Genomic DNA, 19626 nt, shown 5'->3' with positions numbered 1-19626 from the left:
GTTTCTGGAAAGGGTTGGTGAATGCAATGATCCCACTGTATAAAGCAACATATATTTCTCTTATATACACAGACTGACACAGCTCCTCTCTTAGCCATTGGGTTGTTACGCCACCTTTAGGAGAAAACTAGGCATAACATGTTATGAAAAACACAGAACTTTAAGTTCCGCCCAAGGGACGGTCCCTAAAGGTATCAACCCCCCAGCCTGCCATGCAGCCTCAGTTTTATTTTGCCTAGTGAAGAAGGACCTAGGAACCCTGCGGGCCCATCGGTCTGGGTTTTTTCTACAGAAGCTTTGCTTTTTGCGCAAGACTAAAGCTCCGTAACAGCCGGCTGGGTGACTGGACACTCTTATCCTTGTAGTCTCCCCAGCCTGGCCAGCGAGCGTGGGCAGACGAGAGCTACACGCTGGGTCGGCCACGACGTACCTCGGCTTCAGAGGTGTTCGGTGAGCATTAATGCTCCGGAGCACACACATGACTGGGCTACTGATGTCTGCGTCACAGTGTGCTGTGGCCAGCAGCCACCACGTACTGATCGGAGAGTGGGTCTGTGATGGAATGTCTCTCAGCTCTGCAGGACTGGTAAGTACAGCTCTCCCTGCCTCGGTGGGGCTGAGCAGCTGGGCATTCCCTGGGAGGTCGATTCGGGGGTCCCTCACCTTCCTCTCTTATCTCCCTGTCCCTATCTTCCCTCCCCCCCATGGGGGATGCTGCATATGGCTGCTGAGCAGTGTGTGTCTCATGTGCAGGGGCTCTCACCTGGGGGGGGGGGGGGCTGCGCTGGCTGTGCCCTGATGTGGTTTTTTTTCTCTCCCTGGGGGTGTCTGATGAGGCTGTGTCTGTGATCCCTGCAGCACTGTTCACCGCCCATTCTCTGTCACTGCTGTCCCTCATGCTTTTTCAGTGTTCAGTGGCCATCTTAGTTGAGGGAAAGGAGTTTGTAGTAGTAGTTTGGCGGCCATTTTCCCTGTTTGTGTCCTTTATACTGGACGCTTGGCGGCCATTTTCTTGAAGCCTGATGTTTTTGGTCAGTCTCTAGGAGCAGTATGCTTTGCTGTAGTCCGGCGGCCATTTTCCCTGTGTTTATGTCTTTTTATACTGGATGCTCAGCGGCCATTTTCTTTGAGCCTGAACTCGTTGTAGATAGGTTTCAGCGCCATAAGCAGCATCTCTGGACGACACAGTGTGATCTCTTATGCACCTGGGAGCTGACAAGGAACACAGGCACTACTAGATGGACAGCGTGGAAGAGCCCCTCAGCCAGCAGCAGTTAGGAGGGTGGGACCATCACTGTCCTAAGTCCCCATTGGGTGGCAGAAAGGGTAGGGTCAGCATTGCTTCAGAAACTGGTGTTTCTTCCCCCAAAATCCAGGCAATTGCAACCGGTTCGCCTGCAGAATGTGCAGTGCCTCGCGGTCCTCAATTCGTTTGTTGCCAAGATGGAGGAGGTGCGTGGCGCAAAGGTGCTAAAAAGCGGCCCCTGCCCCCCTTCCTCTGGGGAGAGCTCTGACGCAGACTCGGGCCCTGCTGAGGCTGGTGACCCCTGCTCTGTTGTTTCAGGTGACGCTGACCAGGACCGTTTGGACAGTGAAGATGAGTCCCCGTCCGGGTCCGTGCATGACAAAGCGCTTGTTGGAGCACTTATCACAGCTGTGCGTGATACCCTGAAGATTCAGGAGCCAGCAGATCCCTCTGCTGATGTAGCAGTCCCTTTTGGTTCCCGTAAGCCAGCCCATTCACCTAACATGTTCCCGTACCTGACTTATTTTGATAAGTTCATTTACAAGGAATGGGGTTGACCGCAACGGACCTTTTTGGTCCCCAAATACATGGCGGTGTGTTACCCCTTTGAGGAAAGCCCCCCAGTACCCAGGTTAAACAAAGTAACCACGATCCCGGTAGAGGGGACTCCTGCATTTAATGACCCCATGAACAGGAAGGCCGGGGCAGTGGCTCGTTCCTTGTTTACGGTTGTGGGGTCAACCATGTGACCAGTACTGACATCCGCACTTTTGTCGCAGACACTGAGTGGGCAAAACGATTGCACAGCAAACTGAGAGAACAGGCTTCTCCTGTCTTGCTTGGAACTAGCAGACCAACTAGTGCAAGTACGTTTGTGACACGGCCCTGGATACTCTTCCCCTGTTATCCAGGGCTTCCGTGTCAGCAGTGGTGCAGAGGCGCCTGATTTGGTTAAAATGCGGGTCTGCTGACCAGGCATCCAAAAAAGCCAGATCCGTTCCTTGGCGAACGACTCTTTGGAGCCTCTTTGGATGACATTATTAAAAATGCCACAGGTGGTAAGGGTACACTACTCCCACAGGCCAGGGAGGTTAAGGAGCCACATCGTAGGCAAGGGCCCTCATTTTCCACTCACAAATGGCTTTTTCGTCCGCCCGGAGCTTCGACCAAACGTCCCCAGCCCGACAGGATGACCTCTGAAGGACCAAAGCGTCCCTGGAACTGCAAGCCTGCAAGCAAAAGTGCTACCACATGAAGGTCTGCCCCTACCCGCATCGCGGGTGGGGGGTCGCCTTCGGGAGTTTGCAGTCCGGTGGACCTCTTGGCTGTCCGACCAATGGGTCTGCGATCTGATTTCCTCTGGTTACAAGATAGAGTTCCTCTCTTGGCCGCAAAACAGATTCTTCCCCTCCAGCATACCCGTATTCCCGGCTCGCCGGGAGGCCCTCTTGAGGGCGGTAAGGGACCTGTTGAGTCTTGGGGGGGATAGTAGATGTTCCGGAATCGGAAAGTTTACAGGGGTTCTGGAAAACTGTTTGTAGTCCCCAAGAAGGAAGGGGTATGTCCAATCTTGGATCTAAAAGCCCTCAATTATTTTGTGAAAGTACAGAGGTTCAGAATGGAATCAGTTTGCTCAGTAGTCGCTGCACTCCATTAAGGGGACTCCCTGGCATCCTTAGACATCCAGGATGTGTACCTGCACATACCCATATGCCTCCGACATCAGAAGTTTCTGCGATTTGCAGTGGTGGAAGCCCACTACCAGTTTGTGGCTCTCCCTTTTGGTTTAGCATCAGCCCCCCCGAGTCTTTACCAAGGTATTGGCTCCTGTTTTGGTGTTGCTACAGCAGGATACCTAGACGTTCTCCTCCTGAGAGCATCTTCCGCCTCAGAGTTAGAGGAGGATGTGGCGATCACCATGCAGACCCTGCAGGAATTTGGGACCTAAACCTAACCTAAAAAAGTCGATGATCGTACCGACTCAGCATTTGGAGTACCTAGTCTTGCTGCTGGACTCCATGGAAGAGAGAGCGTTTCTCCCTTCAGACAAGCTGAAGACTCAGAGCCGCGGTAAAACTGCTGATGAACCGCAAGTGGTCGCCTCTATGCTTCTGCATGCGACTCCTGGGACTCATGGTGGCCTCCTTCGAGGCAGTACCATATGCCCAGTTCCACACCAGAGCCCTGCAGAACGAGATTTTGACAAAATGGGACAAATCTCCGTTGTCCATGGATCGGCAGATTTAGGTGAGCCAGTTAGTCAGGGATTCCCTGATCTGGTGGCTGAGGTCCCCGGTACTTCAGTGAGGGAAGTCATTCCTACCTCTGAAAGGGATGGTGATCACAACAGACGCCAGCCTATCCGGCTGGGGTGGAGTGATGGGAGTTCAGTCGACCCAGGGCCTCTGGTCGGCGGAGGAATCCAAGTTGCTGGTCAATCTGCTCGAACTGAGAGCGATCAGGCTATGCCTCTCCACATGGTTGATAAGACTTCAAGGGCATCCGATCAGGATCCAGTCAGACAACGCCACGGCTGTGGCATACGTCAATCACCAAGGAGGAACAAGAAGCTCGGCCGCCGCACAGGAGGTCACTCACATACTTCAGTGGGCAGAGCGACATGTACCGGCACTGTCACCCATTTACATCCCGGGAGTGGAGAACTGGCAGGTGGACTATCTAAGTCGCCAGATGCTGGACACAGGAGAATGGGCATTGCTTGTGTTCAGGCTACTGTGCCTACGGTGAGGCATACCAGGCGTGAATCTTCTGGGCTCCCGTCTCAACCAGGAGGTGCCGAGATTCATGTCCAGGACATGAGATCCTTGGGCGGGCGCGTCGGGCGTGCTGGTGGCTCCATAGGATCAGTACCAACTGATCTTTGCATTTCCTCTGCTGAAACTGTTACCACGTCTGCTCCGCAGAGTGGAGAACGAAGGGATTCCAGTAATTCTGATTGCCCCAGATTGGCCCCCAGCATCCCTGGTACGCAGACCAGGTGCGCCTGGTGGCAGACACCCCCTGGCGACTGCCGATACGAGAAGACCTTCTGTCTCGAGGTCCGATTGTCCATCCTGCTTTACCATCGCTGGTTTTAACGGCATGGCTATTGAGAGCCATGTGGCGGCCCTCCATTCCCTGGATGTGGTTCGGGCTCTGAGGGTGTATTTGTCTGCCACTGCTCCCTTTCCGGAAGTCAGACTCCCTATTTGTTTTGGTGGCTGGTCCAAAGAAAGGCATGGCGGTCTTGGCGGCCACCATTTCCAGGTGGGTCAGACAGATTGTAGTACAGGCCTACACCTTGAAGGGGCAGGTGTCCCCCTTTCCTGTCACGACCCACTCCACGAGGGCAATTGGAACGTCTTGGTCCTTCAGATATCAAGCGTCTGTCGCTTAAGTGTGTAAAGCGGCGACCTGGTCGTCTGTTCACACCTTTACAAAATTCTACAAGGTAGACGTCAGTGCATTGGCCGATGCCTGTTTTGGCCGCAAAAATTTTGCAGGCGGCTGTATAGTTGCAATTGCATATACAATTTTTCCTTTTTTCCAGTTTTTTTGGGTAAAAAAGCAGTACCTTTAAGTTAGTGCACTGTTGCATTTGTTACCACAGTTTTGGTGCGGTTTGAGGGTAGTGTCTCTCTGTTGTGGAGCACCCTGTTTTTGTGGTGGTTTTGTGGGAAAAGTTTATACTAGTTCCCACTTGCCATGGTGGATGAAGTTTTTATGCTGTTTTCCCACCCCTCATTTTGGCACTGCTTGGGGACGTTCCAATGGCTAAGAGAGGAGCTGCATCAGTCGGTGAATATAAGAGAAAATAGGATTTTTTGTACTTGCCGTAAAATCCTTTTCTCTGTAATTCAGCAACTGACACAGCACCCACCCCTCCTTTTTTTCTTTACGTTATACTGCTTGTTGGCGTACTGAGGCTGCATGGCAGGCTGGGGGGTGCTGTTACCTAAGAGACCGCCCCTTTGGGGGGAACTTAAAATTCTGTGTTTTTCATAACATGTTATGCCTTGTCTTCACTTAAAGGTGGCGTAACAACCCAATGGCTAAGAGGAGCTGTGTTAGTCAGTAAATTACAGAGAAAAGGATTTTACGGTGAGTTAAAAAAATCCTATTTTCTAGAGGCTGTGGTAAGAAATTTGAAAAAGTATGGAGGGCATGGTATGAGTCTGATCAAACAGTGGGTTAGTGCTAGATTGACTTAAGGCTGTGGGATAGGTCATCTGTGTTGTATATCATCCTCCTGAAATGGGTGAAGTCGGGATGTCTTCAGCCCGTGGCTACACATGGAAATGAAACCCAGATCTGTGCCTTGATACAGTCCTGTCTCGGAGGTCTACAGACAATTCCTTGGACTTCATGGCTTGGTTTCTGTTCTGACATGCACTGTTAATTGTGGGACCTTTTATATAGACAGGTGTGTGCCTTTCCAAATCATGTCCAATTACAGGTGGACTCCAATCAAGTTGTAGAAACATCTCAAAGATGATCAGTAGAAACAGGATGCACCTGAGCTCAATTTTGAGTGTCATGGCAAAGTCTGTGAATACTTATGTACATGTGATATGTTGGTCATATTACAAAATGACTTCAATTCGTTATTTTCCTCAAAATTCTGCAAGCAATACCCTTAATGACAACTTGAAAGAAGTTTGTTTGAAATCTTTGCAATTTTTTACAAAAAAAAAAAACAAATGGAAAAAGTTAAGTGCTGTAAGTTAAGTGCTGTGAATACATTCCGGATGCACGGTTTGTTCCCTCTATCCAGCAAATGGGCTTGGCTTCACTAGTGTAGATTAAAAGACCATATTGAAATGTAAAAGCTGTTATCTGCTTAAACTTGCTATGAAAAGATTGATGCTTTTCTCCATGTTACTCTGTAATGCATCTTTGGTGTGTTAAAATATGTAAAAAAAAATGATTGAGGACACTTTATACATAAATCTAGAATTACTGTTAAGTCCTGGTATATGCCAGCTGAACTCTGACATTACTCTGACAGTACGGTAGCACAGTGGTGTAGTGGTTAGCACTCTCTCACCTAGCAGTAAGAAGGGTCGCTGGTTCGAATTCCAACCACAACACTTCCTGCCTGGAGTTTGCATGTTCTCCCTGTGCCTGCGTGGGTTTCCTCCGGGTACTCCAGTTTCCTCCCACTCTCCAAAGACATGCAGGTAAGCTAATTGGCTTCTGTCCAAATTGGCCCTAGTATATGAATTGGGACCTTGGATCGTGGGCTCCTTGAGGGTAGGGACCGATGTGAGCATGCAATGTACAGGGATAGGGACAATTGTAGACACTCAGGTTGAACTGGATGGACTGGTGTCTTTATTCAACCTTACTAACTACGTAACTGAGCTTGTAGTATTGTATGTTAATAATCTAAAATGTTAATTTATCCAATTTTTTTCTGTTTGAATGATTTTCGTCTCTTTTGTTTACTTTGCTAACTGTCAGAAGTTCATCCTCTGCTGGGCGTGAAGGGAGACAGTAAATCCAAGAAGAAGCAATCAGGACGGCCTAAAGGAGCTAAAGGTAAAGAGAAAGACTCTCAGTTTAATCCGAAAACCTGCAAGGGTGACAGGGGCATGTCTCTGGAGGCTGCAATGAAAGGCAAAGCTCAGAATGAGCTGCCACAAGTACTGACAGGTAAGGGCAGTACTAATCAGTGCAGATATCACTTCTGCTTCCTGTGCCCCTGGCTTCACGCAGATGTTGTACCCTCGCACACTGCTCTTAAACCATTCAACGCAGGTGGGCACCTGTGTATAACTTTAGAAGATCACGGGGGGGGAAAAAAGCCACAATTATTTCAGTATTATTTGGGAAACTTACAAGTTATATGTAATGGAAGAATGGAAGAATGCATATTTCATTCACGTAAATACCATAGAAATGCTGTAAATCATATTAAAGTCTGGCCTTTGGGAAATTGGATAAAAAAAAAATGCTGTTTAAGCAAGAGCATCAATGTCCGTTATTTTTCATACGTGCTTACATGCATTATAATGTCATTAAGCACATGGTGGCTTAATGCCCACAATGTTTGGTTTAAGACTAGTACCATCTTTGTTTTCCTTACCGCAGTGATCATTTCTCTGTGCAAATTGCAAGACCCTTTTTGCTTTGAATTTTGTTTTTTGTCTTTACAAAAAAGTACTTGTTGAATTTATGCTATTTAAGTGATAGCAGAGATGTCATTTCTTTGAACACATGCTTACATGTATTATAGTGTCAATAATCAGAAGGTGTTTGGTTTACGGCAAGTATTTGTTAATGTACTTGTTTATGCAGTACAATGCTCTTTTATAATTACAGATAGTTTATATTTCTGTCTGTCTGTCTATCTATTTGACTATATATTACTCTATTTGACTGCAGGGATCAAAGAAGCATACACAGTACTTTCAGGTGTTGGGGAATCCCAAGAGGCCCCATTGGATCATATGCCTAAGTTTTACCAAGGGCTTGAACTTCTCCCCAAAAATCTTAGTTGTCTGTAAAATTCAGTACATAAAGTAGATGGCACTGCTACTCCTAACAGCCAGCAGAGCAGCTAGTAGGGGTGGTGATGAGAATGCAGGGAGGCCTAGACAGTTGGTAATCAAGGATTTTATAATCACAAGGACTGAGAATTATTAGTTGCCAGGATCAACTTAACCAAATGATTTGCTGTCTCCCTGGTGTCAGGTTCAGCAGTTGCAGTGGAATAGGGTGATAATTTAATGAAAAGGCTTGGGCATGACCCAGCTGTATTGGTCCACGATGGAACCAAATACGGAATACATGATAAATGGAGAATCCTTAAGAATCAATTAAAAAAATTAAGCTGCAAAGGAAGGATGCTTTGGTGCATGAAGAGAACTATGATTTATTTGATATTGCTGAATCTTGGCTTCATTCTTCACATGATTGGGCTACTGATATTCCTGGCCAAAGGAAAAGGTGGCAGTGTCTGTCTGTATGTGAAATGTGATCTCAAAGTGAGTGTTAAAGTGGACCTTATTGAAGAAGCGTGTGATGATGCTGAAGCATTATGGGTGAGGCTGCATATGGGTGTGGGTTAATTATTGGAATTTGTTACTGGACGCTCAGTGTTAACAAGGAGGTGTCGATTCAGCTCCTCGCACAGATAGAATGAGCTAAGATAGTGATAATAATGGGTTATTTTACTAACCTGAAATTGACTGGAGTAATGCCATTCTGGAACAGTAAAAGGGCAGAAATTTAAAAATCTATTACATGACCATTTTCTGGTACAGTTCATAGAGGCCCCAACTAGAAATGGTGCTCTGCTGGACCTGTTAATCTCAAACCATGCGACACTTATTATTAATGTTCATATAAAAGAACATCTAGGTAGCAGTGACTTTTACATGATTCCATTTAGCCCTGGTTCATACTGATGCAATGTCTGATTCATTCCACAATGCATAGAATTGCATGAAAAGTGAAATAACTTGGGTTTCTGTGGATCCCATTAAAATACAGTATATGCGGTGCGAATCCAGTGTGATTTAAAAAAAAAAAAGGGTCCTGTGCGAGTTTAGTGCTATGTGGTGTGATTTTTAGCTCCATAGATTTGAAGAGAAACTGCATGGCGATTGCTTATCTGTCCTAAAGTAACACAATTCCAGCACATTTTGTACAGGTGATACTCGAAAAATTTGTATTGTATCGAGTATCATGCAAAAGTTCATTTATTTCACGAATCCAATTCAAAAGGTGAAACTAATATATGAGATAGACTCATTACATGTAAAGCAAGATAGTTCAAGTTGTGATTTGTTCTAATTGTGATGATTATGACTTACAGCTCATAAAAACCCCAAATCCGCAGTATTAGAATATTACATGCAATCAATAAAACAAGGATTGTACATAGAATAATATCGGACTTCTGATAAGTATAAGCATGCATATGTACACAGTACTTGGTTTGGGCCCCTTTTGCAGGAATTACTGCCTCAATGCGGCGTGGCATGGAAGCTATCAGCCTGTGACACTGCTGAGGTGTTATGGAAGACCAAGATGCTTCAATAGCGGGTTTCGGCTCTTCTGCATTGTTTGGTCTCACGTCTCTCCTCTTTCTCTTGGCAGTGCCCCATAGATTTTCTATGAAGTTCAGGTCAGGTGAGTTTGCTGGACAATCAAGCACAGTAATCCCACGGTCATTGAACTAGGTTTTGGTGCTTTTGGCAGCGTGGGCAGGTGCCAAGTCCTGCTGGAAAATGAAGCCGGCATCCCCATAGAGGTTGTCTGCAGAAGGAAGCATGATGTGCTCCAAAATCTCCTGATAGACGGCTGTATTGACCCTGGACTTAATGAAGCACAGTGGACCAACACCAGCAGATGACATGGCTCCCCAAATCAACACATACTGTGGAAACTTCACACTGGACTTCAAGCATCTTGCAGTGCCTCTCCGTTCTTCCTCCATACTCTGGGTCCTTGGTTTCCAACTGAGATGAAAAATTTGCTCTCATCAGAAAAGAGGACTTTGGACCTCTGAGCAACAGACCAGGTTTGTTTTTCTTTAGCCCAGGTAAGACGCTAGTGACGTTTGTTGTTCAGGAGTGGCTTGACCAGAGGAATACGACATTTGAAGCCCATGTCCAGGATCTGTCTGTGTGGTGGCTCTTGGTGCACTGATTCCAGCCTCAGTCCACTCCTTGTGAAAGTCCCCTACACTTTTGAATGGCCCTTTCCTGACGATCCTCTCCAGGCTGTGGTCATCCCTGCTGCTTTTGCACTTTTTTTCTTCCACACTTTTCCCTTCCACATAACATTCAGTTAATGTGCTTTGATACAGCACTTTGGGAACATACAACTTCTTTTGCAATTACCTTTTGAGGCTTTCCCTGGAGGGTGTCAATGATGGTTTTCTGCACAACTGTCAAATCGGCAGTCTTTCTTTTTGATTGTGATTCCTACTGAAGCAGAATGAGAGACCATTTAAAGACTCGGGAACACTTTTCAGGTGTTATGGCTTAATTAGCTAATTAGAGTGGGACACTTTGAGCCTAGAATATTGCACCTTTTCACAATATTCAGTTTTTCTGAGATTGTGGCTTTAGGGGTTTCATGAGCTGTAAGCCATAATCATCACAATTATGACAAATCATGGCTGGAACTATCTTGCTTTGCATGTAATGAGTCTCATTAGTTTCACCTTTTAAGTTGCATTAGTGAACTAAACGAACTTTTGCACGGTATTCAAATTTTTCGAGTGTCACCTGTACAAGTGTTTGTTTTCTTCATTACTTCCCATCCCTGTACCATGTGCTATAGTGTGAAAGAGAGAGAGAGATCTCGGCTGTATCCAAATCATCAAAAACGCATCAGAAATTAATCTAAACCACATCAACTTGCATTGCAGCTGCTCCAAGAAATTGCACTGCAAAATGGATTCAACTCACACTGCATTGATGTGAGCTTAAACTTAAAGTGGTGTTCCACGGGAAAAAAAAAATAATTCCTATAAAAAAAAAAAAATTTTTTTAACTCGCCTCTAAATGCCTGTTGCTAGGGGGTCCCTCGTAGTCGGCCTCCTTCAGTGCCTGGGCAGGTGACATCACTTCCCCTCGGCGCCGGAAGGGCTTAGCTCTGCCCCCTCCCTCCTGTCAGTCATCTGGGACACGTAACAGGTCTCACATGACTGCGCCGCTCGTGCATGCGCAGTGGGTGCCCGGCTGTGAAGATGCACAATACACTAGGCCGAAAACCAACACCGAAACCGAAAATGACTGCTTTTTATATAAAAATTTATTTTTATATTTTAAATAAAATATATACATTTTTATATAACACATTGCTAATAGTATTAGCAAAATGTCTCTGCAGTGCACCTCTAGCAGATATGATACAGGTGATGGTCAGAGACTGCAGACTTTGTACAGGAGAGACTGCAGACGGGTACAGGAGAGGGTCAGAGACTGCAGACGTGGTACAGGAAAGGTTCAGAGACTGCAGACGTGGTGCAGGAGATGGTCAGAGACTAAAGACATGATACAGGAGATCAATGCAGCCTCACCAGTGTCCATCATTTGCAGCCTGCCTGTGCCTTACCAGTGCCCATCATGCAGCCTGCCTGTGCCTCACCAGTGCCCAGCAGCTTACCACTGCCCAGCATGCAGTATGTCAGACAGGATCAGAACAGGGCAGTGTTAGCAAGACAAAGCCAAGACCAGTGCTCTATCTGTGGAGGTTAAGAGTGCAGGACTTGTGTGACATGCGGTAACGTAAGCTTCACCGAGCGGGCTCACTGTTTCTAACAGCATGTCAAACAACAAGTCCTGCACTCTTAACCCCCGCGGCGATGCACACTGATAGTGCTCCTCCCGCTGATCATACTGACAAGCCGCTCCTTAGCGAGGTGTGCTGACAGCTTTCCTCCATAGAGCACTGTTTTGCTTTCTGTTTTTCAGCCGCCTCATCAGGGAGGGGAAGAGAGAGGAGAGAACTGGATGGGGCCCAGGCCCACACCGTTTCTGGTGCCATTAATTAAAAGGCAATTTTAGGCCGATATGTTTCAGAGACCGAAATTTCGGTGCATCCCTAATGACAGCTCAAGTCTTTTATGGTATTTGTGGATGAGGCTCTTTCTCTTAGATTGTAAAGATGCCCATTCCTCTTGGCAAAAAGCCTGCAATTCCTGTAAAGTCCTTGGCTGTCTTGCATGAACTTCATGTTTGTGCTCTCCCTAGAGTGGCTCAATGATATTGAGGTCAGGAGACTGAGATGGCCACTCCAGAACCTTCACTTTATTTTGCTGTAGCCCACGACAGGTCGACTTGGCCTTGTGTTTTGGATCATTGTCGTGTTGGAATTCAAATGTCCATCCATTATTTTTTGATAACATACTGCATTCATCCTGCCGTTGATTTTGACCAAATTTCCTGTGCCTTTGTAGCTCTCACATCCCCAAAACATCTGCAATCCACCTCCGTGTTTCACAGTAGGAATGGTGCATCATAGGCCTTGTTGACTCCTCTCCTAATGTAGGGTTTATGGTTGTGGCCAAAAAGCTCAATTTTGGTCTCATCACTCCAAATTACTTTGTGCCAGAAGGTTTGAGGCTTGTCTCTGTGCTATTTGGCGTATTGATACTTTGTGGCATTTTCCGTAGTAAGGGCTTTCTTTTGGTGACCCAACCATGCAGCCCATCTTTATTCAAGTGCCTCCTTATTGTGCATCTTGAAACAGCCACACCACCTGTTTTCAGAGAGTCCTGTATTTCACCTGAAGTTATTTGTGGGTTTTTCTTTGCATCCCAAACAATTTTCCTGGCAGTTCTACCTGACTGTGGTTTAGTCTCAACAGAACCCCTCATTCACTTCTTGATTTTTTTTAAGTTTTTATTGTAATTTCAAGGTATACACAGGCTTGGTCACACACAAAACTACAAAACAAAAAATAAACTATATATACTATATTGTGTGTGTGTGTGTGTATATATATATATATATATATATATATATATATATAATCTCTAAAACAGCTAGCTACTGTATGCTCAAACCACCTGTGCAGATTATCTAAGGCAATCCTCTATTTCCACAGATGCCCTACAGAGCCTACTTTATGAAATTAAGTACACATTTCAAATGCACATTAGATTCGTCCCCCCTCCCCATAACTATTGACCGAGCAACCCAAGGAAGCATATAAGTTCGGAGATGCCACTTGAGCCATTACGGGTACTTAATAGAGTGTTACTAATCGTCCATTGAGTCTGAATTAGTGGACAGGGATTCCGTCCAGATGTCCCATGTTTTGTGGAATTTTTTTGGCACAGCAACAGGTAAGTAGCCTTGTATAATGGCAGGGCCGAGTTCACTAACCACTTCCAAAAATGTATTGAAGGTGTGGACGAAGTTTTCCATTGGAATACTACAGATTTACAGCATAATAAATAAAGTAATAATCCTATCAGGGTTCTGATTGCCCAGCGAGGGGCCAGCGTTTCTACAAGTCCCAACAGACACGCCTCCACAAACAATGGCACTGGAATGGTGGTGACAGTCAAAATAAAGTTGGTGACCTCAGCCAAAAAGATTTTAATCTGAGGACAGTTCCAAGAAATATGAATGAAATCCGCTGAGGGCGAGTCACATCTCCAGCAAGAAGCTGGAATAGATATGTTTTGTGTAGGCGCATGAGTGTGTGATACACTTTAGTATTTTGAATCGCACTAATTTATCTCTAGCCCATACTAGCTTTGAAAAGGGACACTTTTTCATATTTCCTCCCAATCTTCTGTATCTAGTGTAAGGAAATCGTCCACCCACTTCGCCTTAAGGTTGTCTAGGCCCGTGTGAACGCTAGAGAGTAACGTTTTATATATGCCGGATAAAAGCTTAGGTAGAGCTGCATCCCTGAGCATAGTCTCCAGGTTCGAGGTGTAAAAGGCCACTTGTGCATTTTCAAACTGAGTGTCAAAGGCATGTCTAAGCTGCAAGAACCTAAACCGATGTGAATTAGGTAGGTTATCTTGTTTCAACCTATGAAATGACTGTAGTTGGCCCTGAAAACAGATCTGATTTACCTATTTGATGCCCTTGCATGCCCATACACTGGGATCGGGTATGGACCTGAATTCTGACAGTTGCGGGTTAAACTAAAGACAGTTATGTGGGGAGATGTGTCCAGGAGGCATGGGGCACATGGAATTTGCCACCGACCATGCCCTCCGGACCGCTGTCATTGCAGTTATAAGAGGGAAGGGAGCTCTGGGACCCTGGTAAAGTAAGTTTTGTAGCACTTTATAAGACCCCAGACATGCTGCTTCCAGGACCACTTCTGCGTTGGACTCATCTGAAAAAAGCCAGTTGTGAGCATGGAATAACAGGGCAGCTACAAAATAGGAATGGAGGTCAGGACAAGCCAGACCTCCCTCTCCCTCTGTAGCACTGTCAGCCTAAATCTCAGATGACCAGTGCCCCAGAGAAAAGATAGTAAAATCGCGTTTATCAGGCAAAATACTTTTTTTGGTATCCAGACAGGGGCATGTCTGAGATCATAGAGAAAGGCAGGCAGAAGCTTCATATTGAATAGATTAATTCCATGCCTCCTCATCATTTGTATTGGTGGCTCTAAGTTGAGGGTATAGTAGAGGGAGATGTCCATAGTAAAGGGAGGTTGGGATCTGCTACATCCTTCAGGGCATTATCTATCAGTAAAATTTGGGATTTGTCACAGTTTACCTTCCGTCCCGAGCATGCTAGTGAAATTGGAAAGAATGGCCAGCGTCTCTTGATGGGACTGTGCAGGGTCATTTAAGAAAAAAATAAGGTCATCTGCGTGTAAATCAACTTTCTCATGTATGGATCCAACTTGTATGCCCCTTACCCTGTCTGCTTATCTGAGGGCTGAGGCAAGTGGCTCCATCACCAGAGCAAAGAGAACCGGTGACAGTGGACATCCTTGCCTCATACCTCTTCCAGCAAAAAAGGGCACTGATAGAGCACCATTAAGTTTTATCTGTGCTGTCGGGTGTTTATATAAAATGTCAATCCACCTGAAGAATTCTTCTCCATAACCCATGATTTCTAGATCCGAAGACCTAAAAGGCCATGCCACCAAATCAAACGCCTTTTCAATGTCTAGTGTAACCATTACCTTAGTGGAGGACTCGGTGAAAGTAAGCTGAAGATGTGTAAACACGTTACTAGAGGTCGACCGATATATCGGCCGGCCGATATATCGGCCGATATTTGCGTTTTTTTAAATAATCGGCATCGGCCGATTTTGCTGATAAAAAGCCGATTTAGAACTACAGCGGGACTTTGAAATGACTTCTGTAAGAAGTCAGTGTGAGTTGCCTGAGTCGTCATAGCAACACTTTCCTCCTCTCTGGGCAGACTGCCAAGAAAATAACTAAATGATACAATGTTTACACTTAAATGAATGAAATCATCTCAGTGTGTAGAAGTTCTCAGTTTAACCATTTAAAGACTAAATCTTTTCTGACACTTGTTGCTTACAAGTAAAAATCCTGTATTTTCTGCCAGATAATCACTTAGACCCCCCAAAAATTATATATATTTTTTTAGCAGAGATCCTAGGGAATAAAATAGTGGTTGTTGCAATATTTTATGTCACCAGGCATTTGCACAGAGGTCTTTCAAATGCATTTTTTTGGGAAAAAATACACTATTTAAAAATAAAATAAAAACAGTAAAGTTAGCCCATTTTTTTTTCGTCCAAAAGTTTTGACTACGGGCCGGTTCACACAGCGATGCGATGCGAGGCGACACGGCTCGCCTCGCCTCGCTCCTGCAAGTCGCCCCCATTCAGTACTATGGAACCGTTCTGAGAGGAGCGACTCGAGTCGCTCCGACTCAGAAAAAAGGTTCCTGTACTACTTCTGGGCGACTTCGGGGGCGACTTGCATTGACTTCTATACAGAAGTCCTCTGCAAGTCGCCGCTGAGATTCCCGCAGGTCGCGGCGAGGCAAGTCAGAGACGCCTCGCCGCGCCTCGCTGTGTGAACCGGCCCTACCTGTTTTTATTTAATACATAGGTTTTTTTTTTTTTTTTTTTTATCTAAATCATACATACAAGTAAACTGATTGGAGGTTTGTTTTGTTTAATAAATGTTTAAATGTAAGAAATTTTCTGCATCACTTATGAAGGCTGCTTTCACACTGGAGCGTTGATGGTAAAACGCAAGTTTTAGCGGCTCTTTACCATCATTTTAGCGGTGCTATTTGGCTGCTAGTGGGGCACATATAACCCAGCTAGCTGCCAAGGAAGGGGTTAAATGCGCCCATGAAGCACTGCTGCCAAATCGCATTGCATGCGCTTCGGCAGTGGTGCCCATTCATATCAATGGGCAGGAGTGGTGGAGGAGCGGTATACACCACTCCAAACGTGCTGCTTGCAGGACTTTTTTTTAAGATCCTGCCAGCGCATCGCCTCCGTGTGAAAGCACTCTGTCTTTCACACAGACTGCAGGGGAGCCGTTTTGCAGGCACTTTACAGGCGCTATTTTTAGCCCAAAAGCGCCTGAAAAACGCCCCAACGGGAAAGGTGTGTTAGATCAAGGGGGATTAAAAAAATAATAATAATAAATAAAAAAGGAAAAAAATAAATAAATAAAATAAAATCGGCCTAACATATCGGCCCAAAAAAATCGGCATCATATATCGGCTATCGGCCGCCATAATTTCTAAATATCGGCATCGGCATCGGCCAGAGAAAAACCCATATCGGTCGACCTCTACACGTTGCGTACATTTATATCTGTTGATTTCTCTGGCATGAAACCAGTCTGGTCTATATTAATCAGAGATGGGAGAATCATCCACAGCCTGGTTGCTAATATTTTTGTCAAGATCTTGAGGTCATAGTTTAGCAAGGAGATCGGCCTATAGGAAGCACAGTGGGATTTGTCTTTTGCCGGGCTTAGGGATGAGGACTATATGTGCCTGACACATAGAAGGGGTCAACGACATTTGTATTTTTTTTTTAATTCAGAAAAGACCTTCAACAGTTTTGGTGACATTAATGAGGCATAGGTTCTGTAGCATTCACCAGGTAGGCCGTCTGGTCTCGGTGTTTTACCACTGCGTAATTAGATGATCGCCTCCTCTATCTCCTCAGTGGTAAAATCTTTGTCCAAAAATTCAAGATGCTCCTGCGAAAGAGTGGGTACATGCAAGGATTGCAAAAATTCCCTACGCCGGTCTTCAGGCTAGCCAGCGGCTGCCCTGTATATGTTTTCATAGAAGGATCTGAATTTTATTTAGAATTGGCTTGGGAGCACAGATCACCTCACCATCCGAACCACAGACTTCTGACACCCTCTGCATTTTAGAGTCTGCAACTAGATTCGCCAGAAATTTGCTGTTTTTGTTTCCAGACTCAAAGATCCTCTCTGCCAGTGAATTTAGATCCAAATGTGTGGCCGAGGCAAGATGTAGAGACAATGCTCTTCTTGCCTCAGCTAGCTGGCTGAAGTGATCTGGTGAATACACCCTATTTGGATTGGACGAGTCCAGAGGCGGATCCAATGTAGAATTAAAGTCTCCAGCTATATATAGTCTGGAGAATTGTAAGGAACATATACATTCACTAGAGCATATACCACCACTCTGATCTCTAGTAAAAAGATTGAGTCGGCCCTCTTGATTATATGCAAGGGATTTATTCAATAAGATGGTCCTCCCCTTGCATAACTGGAGTATGTTGCATCGAATGATTGCCGTACCCAGGGTCTATGTAGCACTAGAATGCTATTCCCCAGAAGATGATTCTCCTGCAGGAACAAGATATGGGGCCTATGACCATTCAAGTATTTAAACGTCAAACATCAGCCTTTTTTACCTTGTCATTGAGACCCCTTACATTCCATGACACCAGTTTTAACTCCATGAAGGCATTAACATATTATGATACAGCATAATAATACTTATGTGTGGAGGCTCAGCCCCATTTGGGACCACGGTGGGAATGCATGGCTCTGGGCATGGTGAGTATTGACAGAACACGTGACTTAAATGCATCGTTTAGTGGATATAGAGCGTTCAAAAAAAAAAAATGGTAACCTATGAACTCCTTACTGACAATGAAGTACCCCTAAAAAAACAAGAACTATGGCCAGTTAATACCCAAAACCTGAACTCAAACTCTTCTTAGTGAACTCTACTGACCAGCAACCTCAACAACAATGCCAGTCAGTTTAATACCCTCAACAGATGGATCTTTAAACTTCTTTGAAGAGTTCCAGAATGTGGAAAATTCAGTGGCAATGATGCCTCTTCAAGAGGGCAAAAAAACTGAGGGGGCTTAGGTACTTCAGTAAGTTGTGACTAAAAAGGCAGCTCTGGGATAGATGGATCTAGAAGAAACGTACGTCTAGTCCAGGACCAGGAGGCTCTCTAGCATTTGAGGGCTCTAGTGAGAGAGGTCAAACACATCAGCCTCAGGGAGTAGAACTGCTGCCCACCCGTTATAACAGGTATGTCTTGCGTGAGAGACTCGGGAGTCAACTAGTAAAAATGTAGGTGAGACCAGAGGGGCTAGACAACAAAAGACTGATGACTGGATAAACCCCTTAGAGCGGAGATCCAGAAGGAAGATGGAATCTTTAAGGCAACTTATAGTGAGGGATAGCTTATCGTGCTTACTGCAGGGTTTTCAGCTAGTCGTCTGCATCGGCCATGGAGTTGAAGACCTTGACCATGCCATTGTTAAGGACCCGGAGACAGCCGGGATACAGCATGCTGTATTTAATGTCCTTTTCACATATGCGCTTACTGACCTCATTAAATGACTTCCTCTTATGTTGCTGCTCGGCCGAGAAATCCGGGAACAGTAGGACTGAGGAGTTGCCGTATGCAAGGGAGGACTGTTTGCGAGCTTTAGAGAGGATCCTGTCGCGGAAGGGTCGGGATTTGCACGAGGGATAGTGCATCCCGAGGGTACACGGTGGGCGCGCTCAACGACCTAGGTTGGAGAGACATCCGCGAGGCCTAGCAGGTTCTTTAAGAACTCTTCCATGAACCTGGCTGGTCAGTCGCCCTCTTCCCCCTCCAGGAGACCCAGGACACGGACATTGTTGTCTCACCCTGTTTTCTGTGTGATCGGATTTAGCAACAAGCAGTTGCACATCCGCTGTGATGTTGGTGTGGCTGTAAGATCTTCAGTGGCAGAAATTCTGGATTCTGATTGTCAGCCTACCTCCTGATCTTATCTAGGTTGTTCCTAATGAGATTACATTCTTCTGCAAGGTGGTCGATTCTCACCAGCATGGAGGATTTGCTATGTTCAATAGTGGCCAGGATCACTGCAGTGCTATCCTGGGTGGAGGGGGCAGGGAGAGCCACACTCGGGGAAGTTTTAGGCTCCATAGCTAGTTCAGCAAGCAGGGCCTGCAACCTCCCTATTATTATTATTATTATTATTATTATAATTATTATTATTATTATTATTCAGGATTTATATAGCGTCAACAGTTTGCGCAGCGCTTTACAATATGAGGGCAGACAGTACACTTACAATACAAACCAATACAGGAGGGATCAGAGGGCCCTGCTCATTAGAGCTTACAATCTAGAAGGGAGGGTCAAGTTGAAACAAAAGGTAATAACTATGGGGGATGAGCTGATGGAGAAAATGAAAATACAGTTGTTAGGTATGGGTAGGGTAGGCTTCTCTGAAGAGAAGGGCTTTCAGGGATCGTCTAAAAGCTAATAAAGTAGGAGATAGGCAGACAGATTGGGGTAGGGCATTCCATAGGATTGGAGAGGCTTTGGAAAAGTCCTGGCGGCGAGTATAGGAGGAGGTGATGAGGGAGCTAGAGAGCAGGTGGTCTTGTGAGGAGCCAAGAGAACGAGTAGGTTGGTATTTGGAGACTAAGCTAGTAATGT

The 19626-nt window shown here is 45.5% G+C and overlaps 1 protein-coding gene across 4 annotated transcripts in view; it reads left to right on the top strand.

The window, feature by feature from the left end:
- Positions 1–19626, top strand: part of RBBP5 (RB binding protein 5, histone lysine methyltransferase complex subunit) — a 148569-nt gene that overhangs the window by 116725 nt on the left and 12218 nt on the right. For 3 of the 4 annotated variants that reach the window (XM_077481288.1, XM_077481289.1, XM_077481287.1), the window contains exon 13: positions 6710–6901. In XM_077481288.1, the coding sequence (XP_077337414.1) occupies positions 6710–6901 (192 nt within the window). The remainder of the gene's footprint in view (positions 1–6709; positions 6902–19626) is intronic. The other variant, XM_077481290.1, reaches the window with a different exon arrangement.

The sequence above is a fragment of the Lithobates pipiens genome, unplaced genomic scaffold, assembly GCF_037356315.1.
Source record: "Lithobates pipiens isolate NorthernLeopardFrog02 unplaced genomic scaffold, aLitPip1_a1.2 Scaffold_16, whole genome shotgun sequence".
Taxonomy (NCBI): domain Eukaryota; kingdom Metazoa; phylum Chordata; class Amphibia; order Anura; family Ranidae; genus Lithobates; species Lithobates pipiens.
Note: the sequence above shows the minus strand (reverse complement) of the source record. Positions and strands in the feature narration are given on the sequence as shown.